The 15,997-nt window shown below is 30.4% G+C and overlaps 2 protein-coding genes across 2 annotated transcripts; one reads left to right on the top strand and one right to left on the bottom strand.

Annotated features, from left to right (window-relative positions):
- Window positions 1–1,846: 1,846 nt before the first annotated feature.
- LOTGIDRAFT_213657 (hypothetical protein) lies at window positions 1,847–10,428 on the bottom strand. The gene is made up of 7 exons (XM_009052245.1): window positions 10,353–10,428; window positions 6,292–6,763; window positions 5,212–5,355; window positions 4,761–4,996; window positions 3,872–4,658; window positions 3,393–3,518; window positions 1,847–3,208 (listed from the first exon to the last, which is right to left on the bottom strand). The coding sequence occupies exons 2-7, from the start codon at window positions 6,578–6,580 to the stop codon at window positions 2,988–2,990; spliced, it is 1,803 nt and encodes a 600-aa protein (XP_009050493.1). The 5' UTR covers window positions 6,581–6,763; window positions 10,353–10,428; the 3' UTR covers window positions 1,847–2,987.
- A 2,545-nt stretch (window positions 10,429–12,973) lies between these two features.
- Window positions 12,974–14,558, top strand: LOTGIDRAFT_231217 (hypothetical protein; the record flags this gene model as incomplete). The annotated part of the gene is made up of 4 exons (XM_009052246.1): window positions 12,974–13,113; window positions 13,545–13,710; window positions 13,895–13,970; window positions 14,318–14,558. The coding sequence occupies 4 exons, from the start codon at window positions 12,977–12,979 to the stop codon at window positions 14,488–14,490; spliced, it is 552 nt and encodes a 183-aa protein (XP_009050494.1). The 3' UTR covers window positions 14,491–14,558.
- Between the last annotated feature and the right edge of the window lie 1,439 nt (window positions 14,559–15,997).

Consider the following 15,997-nt stretch of genomic DNA (forward strand, 5'->3'; position numbering starts at 1 on the left):
TCTCTTTAAATTACGGAATAACAAGAAAATACGAGTCGTCTCATTTACTTTCAAACGCTGATAATTCTCCACATGGATTAGAAGGTTCAATTTTAAACGGTGAGCTGTGATTACTGATTAGCTTAACTAAATTTTCCTTTTCTAAGACAAATGAACGATTAATCAAGCCGTATAAGCCGATGGCAATCGAATGTGTCCCTTTAAAATCAAAAACAGCGCTGTGCCAGTTTGGTATGTCGTTTTAAAAAATGAGTAATTAACAATGTGGTGAGGTAGGTCTGATTGTAATAACGGGACTTCTACTATATATATATCTATTTTAGGATATTGGAGACCTGGTATATATTTTTGTTGACATCATTGAACCACTAATTGGTTTTGTTATCTTCTCTCTTATTGGCTGAAGAAAGTTCGTATATATTCGAATGTAGTTATCCAGTTACCATTTATCAATTAGAAATTAAACTTGAGAGTCGGTCTATTACTTTTATATCTTTCATTAGTTTAACACTTTGAAAATATACTTTTGATATTTGATATAATTGGTTAACATGGAATTCAACAATAAGCTGCAAAATTTTTATTCCACAATCTTGCTCCATCTTTGCTCAAGATATTCTTATTTCTCTTCAGATGAAAGATTGATATTTAACTGTTACTGTTATTCACAGAATGATAACGGTGAGAATCTCGTACGACCCAGAAAGGAGTTGAGAGTTTAAAAATATCAAGAGATCTGTGGTGTAGAAAAGACAACATCAGACGATAAATAGGAGCAGAAAATCAGACAGTTCCTAACTGTAAGTTTAACTTCAATGATCTAATCACCATTAGCAGGCATACAGAGAAATCGTTTCGGAAGATATGGCAGCTTGATGTCAGATTATCTAATGAGTCTGAGAAAGACTGTAGCTTCTCTAATTCTGATAGCGTTAGAACCAAGATCCCTATTCCCCGTCAGAAATATTACCGAAAGTTTTGGGCCACCCTTCTGACCACAAGCAGACATGACCACAATCTCGTTTACAGTTCGAATATGCCGTATCAAAGATTGAATTTGGAAATCTTGAGTTTAATCAATTCGTAGCGGGAGAGTTAATTCTAATTTATTGTAATTGTAAATGAAGAATATTGCATATTACACAGAAGTGGAATGGCATCAACAAATAGTTTTATTCTCACGTAATCAGACAAAATAGAAATGGGAGCAAGTTCTGGCCTGATGACTTTGGTGAATTTGTAATACCTCTCATGATCTGCTACATTGCTAGGATTTGAACACTGCGGGGAAAAGTCTAGCGGAAAACTAAAGGACGAAACATTACTTAAATGTTAAAATGTTAACATTATCAAAGAACATGTGTGTCAGTACAACAAGTCGTATATGGGAAAGGTGGTTGCTAATGGTAAAAATAAATTTCTACAGCATATATTATATGCATCCTGCCGGATAAAAGAAAGCGCAAAATTGGCGCCAAGAATCATACGCGGCTCCTTAAGACCATCAATCCATTGCCATTTGCCAAAAGTTGTGAAATTTTTTCTATAGATTCTTACGTGATGCTGGTGGCTATGATGATGACTGATCGTGGTATTTTCTTCAACGAAGAAAATTTTTCACGATCGAATAAACGATTTGAAAATCAGTTTAAATCTGTGTTAACACGTCATCAAGATAAGGAAGAAACTGTTGAAGAATCCATTTTGACTCATTGGCATTGCAGACCAAGGCATTAATTGAAAGTACCATGAGGTGATCACGAGTCATCAACAGCCGTCTTTTGAATTACAAAGGCTATAAAATAGGGCTAAATCATTTTTTGGGTATATCCATAAACCCATCTGTCTGGAATAAAAAGCTTAAATTTTATTCAGTATAATAATGAACAACAACATTACATCTACAATAAACTGTAACAAACAGTGAAAACATATTTAGTTTAAACCCATACATAGGGATATAACCCCTAATTTTATAATGGGATATATTGCTAAAGGACTGTAGTATATTCGTGACAAAAAACAAAAACATTTTCACATCCAAATCACAACTGAAATGTTGTTATATAAAGGGAAGTAAGAAAATATAGTGTAAATGTTTGAAAATCTTTGATTGAAGCAGCAAATGATAATCACACAGCTCAATATACTGCATGTAAAATAACAGATTGTTGCCTAATATGTCTATGGTGCAGATAGAATGAAAAAAATAATACATCACATAATATATATATAGATTTCTATATATATACTAACATTAAAACAATCATTGCTGTTCTGATCATTATCAATTCTATAAGAATCAAGATCACATTGACATACTGGTAACAATTATTCTAGACTTTTCTTAATACAATGTTAAACTAGTCAAATACCAGACACAAGTATTCAATACTTCAAGATTCCACTGGGAAACGTCCAGAATAATTAAATATAGATTAGTCTATGAGAACATTTAAACAATATAAAAATATATATAATTGCCATTGTTAAAATATATCCGTTAATAAACGCCTATATAATAAAGATTTAAAGTATTTACATCAATACTAGAGAAAGAAGTAAAAGAAAATTTAAAAGACGTCCAAGTATTTCTATTTGGCTATAAACGTTAAGAATCCACTTAGATAATAATGACCCCATATATTACCCAGGGTTTTGTTGAAGAGGATGAACCAGTTATCAACTTCTAGATTTTGTAATAAGAAATCCCAACATACGATTCAAAAGTCGTGTTAAAGACTGGTCATGAAGTTTTGATTGGAAATCAGTTTCTGATACAGAAGCAACCAAACTAAAATATCACTTTTGGTACCATAGTTGAAAACTTGTAAACTCTTCCTATATTCCTCATAACATATGAAATAAATACTGACAGAACCAAATCATTTATCTGGTGGGATCTATTCAATATCAAACAGAATAAAATATTTATATAGTAAGACAATTCAAAATATTGGAGTTCAGTGAAAGTATTGAGTGATATGTTATACAGATATAGTACGTTCACGTAATTCATGTGACTCTGGTGGGGGAATCACTTCACCATCTTCTATATTAATCTCTTGTACAGTACTAACAGCTTGATGTCTACCTTGTTGACGAATTAAGAGAGGAATGAAATATAACATGGCCCCACTAAATGCTATCATTGCTCCATTGACATTAAAACTTATATCATAACTACCAGTCCAATCATACATCCACCCTGCAATATAATAGTTATTTATGTGGTCGAAGGCAAAAAAAAGAGATAATTTGTAGATTTTAATATTTAATAATGTCAAATAACAGCAGTATTTTCTAAAAGATTAATGGGTGCAGGGACAAAAATTTTCCCACTAAACTGCATTCTTCTAGTCCTTCAATAAATAATTATGAAAAAGCATTACCTGCCATAGGCGGTCCAATAAATGTAGCAGCTCCTTGAAATAAGAGAAGTAAACCAAAGGAGTTGGTTAATTTATCTAAACCCAACAAATCAACTAATACAACAGACGTCAATGACACATACACACCTGAAATAAAGAGAATTATAAGTAAGTATCTTAACATTTTCATAAAACATGATTTATAACAATTGATGTATATATCCTAGATATTTGATGGATATGAAAAGAATAACCAACATCTGAATATATATATATATTTACATATTATGTTGATGCGCACTATACTCAGAATTATACAGTATCACAATGATATTAACAATTATTTTTATACTGTGCTGTACATAATTGATTTACATAGATACAAATATATATCTTGTATCATAGGAAGGCTCACATACACATAATTATCAAACTGCTATATAAAATCTATATCTGTATTCAATAACCTGTCACTTTGACAGTTTCTTTTGATAACTTACCAATAAATAATCCAAAAACAGCACAATATGCAACCAACCATGGGTAACTTCCACCACAAAATGGACTCAAAGCTGTAGCAACACCACAGATCGTTAAAGCTGTGTTATATAACATTAAACGATTCACTTCCTGACGATCTGACAGCCATCCAAATAACACTCGACCAATAGTATTAGCAATACCTATCACAGACAATAAAAAGGCAGCTTGGCTATCTCCAATTCCTGATTCTATTGCTCTATCAGGAATATATATGAAAGGCATATTAAATCCAATACTGGTGAAAAAATTAGAAATGGCAAACATTACAAAGACTGGATCTTTGAGAAGGGAAAGGTCTAACATTTGATGAATTGTATCTCGAAATTCTAATGAAGGTTTACAACAGTTACAGAATTTCCAGTCAGCTGTATTGTCGGCTAGTGATTCTGGTAATGAGACTACACTAGATATATACAGATCAGGATGTGATTTGAACATTGGTATATTCTGTAAACTAGCTTGATAAAACACATCTTTTCTCATCATAGGATGAACCATTGTAGAACCATGAGAGGTTTGTCTCTGATAGCGAATATGATGTAAGTTTGTAATTGAATTGGAAACTTTATGAATTGCTCCTTCACTCCTGGCAAGATTACTATTATTAATGGAACCATTCGTATTAGGAACATGAAGATGATGATGACTATTTGATAAGGCAACAGAATTCAAATGGGGAGCAAACTTTCGAGGTTTATAAATTGCACTTGATTTATCTGTCAGTAGTTCTTTTAATTCTTCAACCTTCACAGTACCAGCTTTTTTCTCAGGTTTGTTACTTTTCTCCAACTCTGATGCTTCTTTTTCCAATTTTTTCATTAAAATCTCCTCCTTTTCTTCTGGAACTTCTAAAGGTCGAAATAGAGCACCACAAATAACAATATTTAGAATCAATCCTCCTTGAATCAAGACTGCTCCTTTCCAGGTGTATGTATCCACAAGCCATTTTGAAAACGGAGCAAAGATGAAGGTACCAAAACCAGATCCACATACTGCCAATCCTGTAGCAAATGATCTTTTCTTCTCAAAATAATTAGAAACACATACAATAGCTGGTAAATAGATTAACCCAAATCCAACTCCTGTAAAAAGACAAATTAAAGCCTGTATTCATACATGTACATCAAAACAGATACATGTAGATAAATTGTCATCTAGCCTCTAAACTCATCACAAGCCACCATGTGAATTCTCAACAGCACTAGACACATAAAGATGCACTAGACACATAAAGATGCACTAGACACATAAAGATGCATTTTTCTTAAAAATTCAAAAAAATATTCAATGTTATTACCTGCCATTATTCCAAATGAAAAATACAAATAATATATATTAGGTGCAAATAAACTTATAATGAATCCAAGTGCTGCTATGACTGCACCCAACATAGTAACAACTCTGCAACCATAACGGTTTGTCAAAGCACTTGCTAAAGGTCCTGAAAAAATAAAGATAGTGGACCACAGCCATATACGCCCTTCACGGCATGCGCATGGTAAAAATGAAACATCCTTTTTAAGTTTCATCAAAATCAGTTGAAAACTAAGAGAATAATAGCATATTCAAGATTATGGGGCAAGGGCAATAACTCTAACTCTTTTGACGGTTGAAAATAGCTCAAATTCGAACTTGATTTTTTTATGAATATATATGCACGTACCTAATTTCATTTGATTCGGTTAAAAAATCTAGTTTTTAGAGCGTTTACAAGCAAATGTTGGATGGACGGACGGACTGATGGAAGGACATAGAGAGATGTGGGCGTATAAAAACCGAAATAAATGATCATTCTGGTAAATACTGTTTTGTGTTGGATATTCAAATAGTCAGCTTAATGTTAAAATATATTTTATCAATATTTCATTGTTATCATATAGTGTATTTTGAGAAGAGTTAAAGGAATAAACATTTGCTTCGTCAGCCAATAGGCTAAAGCTTAAGCTTATTTCAGCATGTCAATTTTCGTTGAATATATAAATATGTTAAAAACATGACATATAAACACAATAACATTATCTAACACATTTAAGAGGATCTTGTATTTCATCAAATAGGTTGTTCATTAAAATTTATATCCGAAAATTATCTTTTTATCTTATCATACACCTTGTTTTTAAAGATCAGATTCTTTGACTTAATTATGATAAAAAAGATTAGAATTACAACCAATGTCTGTTGTTAAAAACACAAGGTCCTAAAGAAAATTAGAAGAAGAAAAACACTGCATGGAAACTATGTTTCTCTTGTATTATCAAGAACTTCAATTATACATGTATTTACTTATTAGTTGTTTATATCTGAGATGTTTCTAGGATGTTTCGAAAATATAAACCATCTAAATATTATTGATCTAACAAACAGAATTCTAACTTACCAACAGAATAAGTGACTGCTGGAACTAATGAACCAACCCATGCTGTTTCTCCTTTTCCTCCTTTAAAATACTCTAAAAATTCAATAAAAAATACTCCAAATGAGTAAACAATACCATCAGCTATAATATGAACCACAAATGATGAGAAAACCACCATCCACCCCCAACCACCATCTGGTAAATGAGGAACATCCTCTTGTACATCATTTACTTCAGCATCACCAGCTGCTAACTCTCCTGAGTCTTTCTTGATGTGCTGTCCTTTACCCATATCTTTAACCTCCTTCATAGATTCTAATGTAGTCTTTTGAGGTATTTTCTGTCTGAACTGTTTCTAAAGCGTTTATTAATCTCTTATTGCCAGTCTGCATCACTGGAGGACTCCTATTCTGCTATCTTTAATCAATTCTGTGTAAGTAGGATTTACTATAATATATTTGATCTGGTTCCTAATAATGGACCAGCTCTCGATCTGAAAAATGAAAAAAATAGAGATTAAAGAACAATATCTATACATTAGTCTGAAACATCAGTTCAAAATTACAATCTATCAGATTTCACAAATAGGCTACAATCTTTGATGCTAGACCTCAAATGGCTACCACTCTTTAAAGGACAGCTAGTTTCATCCTATTCTTGCTTATGATACCTTATGAGTCAAATAATGTTCAATTATAAAATTTTTATCTTATTTTACTATCCAGTTGAAGGCTTAGATAACTTTCAACAATTCAATTACAGCCCTGGGTGTAGTTTTTACTTCATTTCTTGTTTTGTTGACTAATGTCGCCATGAATTGTTAGATTAACAGAGCATAACAATAAAACTGTAAGTGAAATATTGTTTATTTAGCAAGTTATCATGTAATACCTTCATAAAACTATATCTCACAACTTGGGTAATAACTAAAAAATAACTTGACAAATGCCAGAAAATAAGAAGAGATAAAGATCACATGGAATCATATACATATAACATAAGCCATATGTCATATACCCTTATATTGTCAATATATCATATATATATATTTATTTTCAAATTTGTATGTAAGAAGACACCCAAGACAGTCAGTTTTAGACTTACGGCAATAAAAAGAGAACATAAAATGTGTTTATCAACCACAACATGTTACTGCCAGTGCCAGATTTATCAGTATTTTTAAAAGTGATGATTCTTAAACCATTCAGTATACTTCCAACCTTGCTACACAATATATGAGCATAAAAATTATATAACATGTTGATACAGCAAAATAACAGATAAATATGTACATTTATAAAACTGATTTTTCAAGCAAAAATTTAATTAAACAATATCAATAAATCTTGTTGTTTAATCAATATTGTCAGACAGAAAATAATCAAGTTTCCAATAAATACTTTAATTATTCATTAAAAGTACAGTCAAGGACATCTCAAATTGAAAATAAATGTTATTGAACAGAAGATTGTGCAATAAATCATGTCTGATGTTATGTTTCATCACGCAGACAATACGCAGTTCAATTTGACGATTTCCTCATGAAATGTTCAAATAAGGAACTTTAGCTTTATTGTGAAATTCAAATTTAATCATTAACTGTGATTTAAGTTAATGTCAGACATGGAATTAGATTGACATTTGAAACACAAAATTCATAGATACAAGATGACATTGAGACACAAAATGCACAGATACAAGATAACATTGAGCCACAAAATGCATAGATACAAGATAACATTGTAACCAAATAGATAAACCAATACAACACCCAAGCAGCATGTAGACTAATCCAACATTCTAATAACTAGATTTGAAAATTTCACACAAATTATTAGCTATTCCACAATTTTTACAAAAATCATGAAACTTTAAATTTTAAATAGTGGTTTTTTTTTTTAACCTTTATTAAAAAAAAAAAAATAACCACTCTTATTATCTTACTTACTGCGTTCCATGAGATCAAAATAAATATTGATTGATCAACTGACCATTCAAACAACAATAATTGGTTTGATAAACTATCAATGATTCTGGTTCAATTACTAGTAATTATACTTGCTTGTCCTAGCCAGGATAGGATTTACCTATATCACTATATTATCCTGAGTGTAAAGCCAAGATCATTCTATTCTTTCTTGAATCAAGTAACATATGCTTCAAATTAGAATTAAATTCAAATTCTAGTAAATTTGTTCTGATAATGTGCCAAAGAATGAATACATGCAATAGTTTTCAGTACTATTCAGTCACCCGTTATTCACTTGGTCCGTGTCTTTATATTCTTTAATTTTTATATTTTGCATTAGAAATAGAAGTTGAAAAATATCAATTACAGTTTGTGGATTCTTTTAATAATTATTGTCTAAAACCTCTTGAAAATAGTTTATAAAGTTTCCATATTTGACGGATGTCACAAATAACTTGACTGAAAATAGTAGGGAAATGACTATATATATATATATATATAGTTAATGGTCACCAGAGTTTTCATCTCATCCGAACTGAACAACCAAATGTCTTTAGAATAATGAATATCTCTATATTCATTTAGAATATTATATCTGGAATGGTATCTTTAAAGCTATCTCCAACCATCTTTTGACCTGACCTTTATTCTTATAAATAACCAGTAAACATCTTGTGGAGTGAATAATAAACACCTGAAGGTCAGGCTGTCTTCTCACAGTCGACTTCTACCTACATTCATATAGATTAACCTCTAAATAATAAAACATAACAAATTAACTCATACAGATCCACCTGATTTATTACGGTCAATATTTTGTTATTTAATTGTCTACTGTTGTACAATAATTATAATTGGAACATTCTTTTAAATCTATGTCAATTTCCACTCATTTCCTCTGTTAGGAAAGAGATTTGCATGTTATAATGGTGCTGACACACAATTAGACCTTCATCAAGCAAAATTTTTAGAGAAAACAGCCATGTAAGATTTCTGGCTTTGAACTTGAAAGTTCCACACATGAAATATTATCTGAACTCCTGTGTGTAACAGATTTTGTGACCTATTTAAAACATATTCAGGAAGACCAAGCTTATAATAGGATACATTTGAGCTTTTGTACAAAACCCACAATATCATTGAAAGTTGACTACATTGGAGATTAATGTTGAATTAATCAGCTTCCTCCATTGAGAAAAAAAGTGTGTGAATATCAATTAGATTTAGGTAGATTGTATAAGTAAACCAGTTTCCAAACAAGATAATGTGGTGACAATCTAGTATTACTATGCAAGATTAAGAAATATACTATATTCCATCACACACAAACAGACAGATCAAACTGACATTTACTCTAAGATTTATCATATTAGCCAACTAATCAGCCAAGTTTATTATCTTAAGAATATAACTGCAACCATTAGACTCATAGTAGAATACCTTTCAAATATACTTGATATATTTTCTTGGCTTTATTGCTAATAATTACAATCCCAATCCTATATCAAATTCTATTCACTGGGATTACTTATGATAAATGCCTTACTTCTGCTAAGCACTATTATTCCCACTCAAGGTATGGTACATGTAAGTCTATTGATTTATAACAGACATAAACTGGACAAATTCCCTGTGACATGGTCACGTCTATAATCTTATTTACCTATAAACTGATGTGATCTATAAATTACTTATCTATAGGCTAACAATCACAGTATCTATAAACTAATGTGATCTATAAAATAATATTACTGATAACAATTAACAGTATTAATAAACACTAATTTCATATATAAACTGATGTGATGTTCAAACAATTTATAGTTTCTGTGAAGTAATGTGATCAATAAACTAATATTATTGATAATCGATTTGATCTATAAACTAATATTATTGATAACTAATGTGATCTATAAACTGACACTGATGTGATCTGTAAACTAATATTATCTATAAACTGATGTGATCTATATACTAATATTATCTATAAACAGATGTGATCTATAAACTGATATAATCAATAAACTGATGTGATCTATAAACTGATATAATCTATAAGCTGATGTGATCTATAAATGTATCAGCAAATTTACAGATACTTCTTATAAATTACCTTTATATTTCAATCAAAGAAAAGTATGTACTTCCCAGAAATTCATTCATATATTCACTCAGACACTATAGCTATTTTCCTTTCAGTTTTCAATCTAACAATAACATACAGTCTATGTTTATATACTAGTAACATTGCATCATCATGTGAAACTATTTCAGTTCTTGAATATTTATAGATTTGTCTGGAATAAACAAGAAGATTTCTACACCAAATCTATGATGGAATCAAATGTATTTTAGTACCAAACTGAATCACAAAATTTTGAGTGGTACCAAAACTAGACTAATAGCTGGAATAAAAAAAAACATGACAATATGCCAACAAAACTATTACAGCTAATGCCAAGCCTTATTCTACATATATCAGATGTAAAAAGTGTAGGCATGGTCCCTACTACCTCAAAAATCATTGAGAATCTAGATTTTCACATACAAAGAAATTTCATGTTAAAAGAAAATTTCATGATTTTTGAAGATCAAATGAATTATCTACCACTACTTTAACTCTGAAAATGAGAACCATGTGTATAGATGAGCTCGGCACCACAATAAAGAATCTGTGTTTTCTGGTTTAATGTAAATGTTAAATGAGATAAATATTGATAATTTTGGAAAGAGATGATGGAGGCTTGGCATATTTTGCAAAAATATAATATCAAAACATACGTTCAAATAATGTAAATATCAAAGGATCCAGATCTCCAATTTTCTCTCCGTAACATCTTTTAGAGACAAATAATACATTAAGGAACTCATCTAAAACTATGCAAAACGAAGTAAACTGAATACTATGAGAATGAAGAAATCCATAAATAAGACCAAGTTGAAGCATTCTTATTCAATACACAAATAATATAAAGCCAATCAGACTATGACTATGACACAATTTGAATGTACTAAAATACAAAAACAAGAATATAAGTATGACTCAACTGCAGATTAAAGACATGCAGTAAATACATGATTCATAAAATTACAGAGACAAAACAAAAAGCACATTATAAGTCAAATCAATTTAAATGAGTTCAATGATCTTTCAACATGATAGAATATACAAAATTCTCATTGTTACAATATAATGCACAATACATCAATAGTGAGCGATATAGAAATATTAGAACAGAACCAAAAACATGTTGTAACTCAGAATGTCATGTTTACAATCTAAAATCCTTTTACAAAATCAATGAAGAAGCTCAAGCATTTATGCCTCTTTATGAACCTTTGTCCTTTGTTCAACAGTTGTCATTTCTACTATAAATATATAAGCATTAACATAGACAACAACAACTTGCAAATTTGATGATGAATATTGCCCAAAAATAAATTTAAGTTGATACCTATCTTGGACTCAATGGACTCTCCTCAATGGTACACTACACCACAGGTTTTTACTGCACAATGACAAAGCATATAATGGTCTTGAGATGAAACAAATTTCTAGCTGACTTCACATTAATATGTTAAAGTACTTTATTAATAAATCATTTCCTGTACCCCATACAATATCTCGAATCACAGTAAATATATCCTCATAAGAAAGTCCCAATCATCAACATATCCATCATTATATAAATTCAATTTGATGGTTTATTAAGGGTTAAGGTAATTCTTTAAGAGAATATCAACATACAAATTACACTTTTAAGAAACAATAAGGTCATCTCTTGAAAAACACAAATTTTTGTCTTTTCGGTAAGAATATAATATATAATTTAAAAAGTAATATTTTGAGATTATATATCTTTACTGTTGGTAGAGCATGTTTTGAACAATATATTACAATTCAACTAGAATCTACCAATTGTTATTCAATTTTTTTTTTAAAGATAGATCAACCTATTTTGTACATTGAACTAAAATTATTATACTCAGATTTCCTTACCTCTGAACTCTCACATCCTTAGATTGTGTCTAACGGAAGATCATTAAGAAACTTGTAAACTTGAAACACACCAGTAAATAATTGACAAATCTCTATAAAATATTGACTATAAAACTGAAGGAATTTTTATTGTTTGAATGTATAATTAGCTGTAAATTAGCCTTTAGCAGATAATAAACTCAGTGAAACATGATAGACACTGGGAACTAAGATCATTAAATAATGGTCAAAGGAAAGAATAAAGGCAAGGGTATGAATAAGTTTAATCTAGCAGTACAAACTATCTATCAATGACCACGAGATTGATCAAGCGAATTCGTTAAGTACTATATCTATTAATTGGGATGTGTGATTCTTTATAAGCACATAATAAGATATTATAAGAAATATGTCAGATCAAATACATGTACATTCATTTAAAATTACATACTTCGAAAGAAGCTCGCCATGCTACAAGCTTGCTGCTCTCACTCCCAAAATTGATTCATATCAAGGCTAGAAGATGAGATTTTAAGATAACAATCTAAAGAAACCTGATAGTATTAAGGAATTAGATAGTGTTAAATTGAAAGAAATATCCAAAGATATGCCTTGTCACTAATCTATCAATGTTAATTATTATCTCAACATCTCGAGACACAAAGATAATATCAGATAACAGGGATAATCAATCACATGATCTGTTTAATTGGTCAAACAGAAGGGATACTATCACTATTCAACGACCATTTCCTAAAATGTTGAGAACAGGTATTTTTTTAATATTGATGTTGGCATGTTTCATGTCTGTTTTTGGACGTTTTCTGTCTACTGACTGTCAGTATATGGATCCTACTACTGGTAAAAAATATGATCTGAGACCTCTCATATCCAGGTATGTAGAACTGTTATTCCAAATTATGTCAGCATATTCTGTTTTAACGTAATGGATTTTCCTTTTCAAATCATTCCGTGTGTAATCATAATCAACGAAAACACAAGATACCATTTTCAAAATATTTCTTTCTATTATAAAAATTCATAACTACAATATACTTTTATAGCACAGTTCCTAAGATGATGTCATTTGCATGGTTATGTTGAGCAAATGGTGGCTGTGGGTTCAATTCTCTTTCAATGTGTGATAGTCCAATGAATAAGTCATCTTCATTCATAATTCCAGTCAACCCAGCTGTAAAAGGGTACGGAAAATCCAAGAAAAGAGGTTTGGCAAAGGACAATGCAGATGGTAGAAAAGATCCTTAACCATGAACCTAAGTTATCCTTGTAAAATATAGTTAATTTTCTTTTATCATTTATTTGTAGTAATCCAGCAGGTTATACATGGAATCAGACAATTTGGTCTATTGGGGGATACTCTCTGGACAGCTTGAGCAATGATGTCCAGGTCAATGTCTCTTTCCAGTTACAACTGTGTAAAGATATTCAGCCAATCTTTAAAGGGTGTAACAGTACTGGTGCAGCATATTCTGTGAGTTATTATTTTAAGACAGTAGAATTTGTACTTGAAACATAATAGGAATATTTGCTTTATCGACACTGAAGTTTTCAATCCTCTTCATGGACAATAAACCAATTAAATCTGACAGGAAACCGACAGTAGTTTTAAACGTTCTATATGTTTTTTGAAATAAGAACTGATAACATTGTTTCAGTATGATATGAAGAATGGATGTATCAACTGGGGACAAGCTACAGCTGCAGCATTTGATGTTGTGCCATTTAAGGATGGTAAGCCTTATTTATTACTCCAAATAAATATGATAATATATTGTTTAATTTCAAAAGAATAAGATGGTTAGGCAGTACAGTAGTTTGATCTTTAAGACTGTCAAAATTATATGAAAAACAAAATGTTTTTATTAATTTAAATGCAAATAAGGAATTTATTTATGACTAAACTTTGGGTGTTTCACTTACAAACTTGCAAGAGTAACGTAAATCCCATATATTTATGAATAATGTCCGAGTGCGTTAGTCTTAAGTCATATTATTAACTTTTCTTTAACATTTTGATAGTTTTAGTATATCATTTTAATTTCTTTATACAGCTTAAGATTATGGATTTTTCGTTACAGGTGTGTTCTTACAGATGTTCCACGGAGACAAGATTAACCACTGGCAGAAATACATGTCCAATATTTACATTGTCTGCGATAAAACAGTTACTCAACCCATGCCTATGTTTGAACATATAAAGTCTGATATTTCTCAAGCTCACTTTAAAATTAGAACAAAACTCATGTGTTAATATTAATATTAGTAATAGTATATTTATATTAAAGTAGTACAACTAAGTTTTCAGTTGTAAGAATCTTATTCCATGCTTTGTTCATTTTGAAAATGTTTATGGTATATAGTGAATTGTGTTGTTAAGTATCTGATTTACTTCTGCATTCTATTTATTCCTCCTATGTTATATTTGAGTGAAATGGTTTGGAATATTTAACCCTAGGGGAATTCTTTCAAACTTGAAAGATTGTATGTGGTTGAAAAGATGTTCTCTTCTGATGACCTTGGCAAGTCATTCTTCAGATGAATATCTTCTATTAAACCCAATACTACCTGAATAAGTAAAACTCTTATAAAAACATTTCCACAAATTTTAATAATATAACCTCCCTTAGGCCATATATTGCTTTTATTCAATTGCAGGGCCTTTATTTTATTTTTATTTTCTATCAAGTAGAATTTAATTGTTGGGCTTGAATATATCAATTGAAGGGATTTATGCATAATAAATTTCACTGAATGCTGCATTAAACATTAATCAAGGATCAATAATATAATACAAGCAAGTTGAAGCAGGTTCATATATAATGATAATAAAAAAAAACACATAATAATTTTATTACCATCAAAACAATATAATTTGATACCTATCTTGGAGTGATAATAATTTTTTAACCTTCCTATGGCATATTTAAATCTATGTAATGACATATAACACCACAGGCTATTTACTGCACAGACAATAACAATACAGTGGATAAGCTTACAATGGTCTTGAGATGAAACAAATTTCTAGTTGACTTCACATCAATATGTTCAAGTACTTTATAAATAAAACATTTCCTGTACCCCATTCAATATCTAGAATCATAGTAAAAATATCCTGATTGAAAAGTTTATACCACCAAGATACCCAATCCAGATATTAATAGAAATTCAATTTTATGGTTAAGGAAATTATCAACATAAAGATAACACTCACTTGATCTTGCTTTTTATGAGTTAATTCTGATTTCACTCTAGTACTCATACTGAACATTATATAACAAAGCATTGTCAATGACCACAAGATTGGTCAAGTGGTATATATATTTGAAATGGGGTGTATGATAAATCACAAAATGAGATATTCTCAGTTACACACTGACGAGGATGTGAACTTGAATTTAATCCCTGAGTTTGGCCAGAGCCTGGCTAATCTTAGGTGCTGATATCAAGATAGAGATAGATTGCTCCCCTCCATTGTTGGTCTCAACCATGTCAATGATGCTTTAGCAACAACAGGCATAAAAAGTGGTGGTTAATTTACAAACGTGTCCTATATTCTCCATACTTTTTTAGATCATAGTTTAAGAGATAAGACTTTTCATAGATAGAATTTGATCTGTTATCTGTAGAATAATAAGGTAAATATTACTCTCAAATAATACCAGTATAAAGCGGAGTCTATGACTAACTATAAAAGTTTATTATTGTTTTAAACAACTGGAAAATGTGACAATGAATAATACAAGGCTGATGATCTT

This window comes from Lottia gigantea (genome assembly GCF_000327385.1).
Source record: "Lottia gigantea unplaced genomic scaffold LOTGIsca_18, whole genome shotgun sequence".
NCBI classification, from domain to species: Eukaryota; Metazoa; Mollusca; class Gastropoda; family Lottiidae; genus Lottia; species Lottia gigantea.

What these genes read in the sequence shown, in the direction of transcription:
- LOTGIDRAFT_213657 (XM_009052245.1), bottom strand. Translation starts at nt 6,580, where the DNA reads ATGAAGGAGGTTAAAGATATGGGTAAAGGACAGCACATCAAGAAAGAC. An exon ending in CTCTATTTCGACCTTTAGAA is followed by an intron (nt 4,659 to 4,760) that starts GTTCCAGAAGAA and finishes GGTACTGTGAAG; the next exon opens with GTTGAAGAATTAAAAGAACT. An exon ending in TGTTTTTGGATTATTTATTG is followed by an intron (nt 3,519 to 3,871) that starts GTAAGTTATCAA and finishes TCTTTATTTCAG; the next exon opens with GTGTGTATGTGTCATTGACG.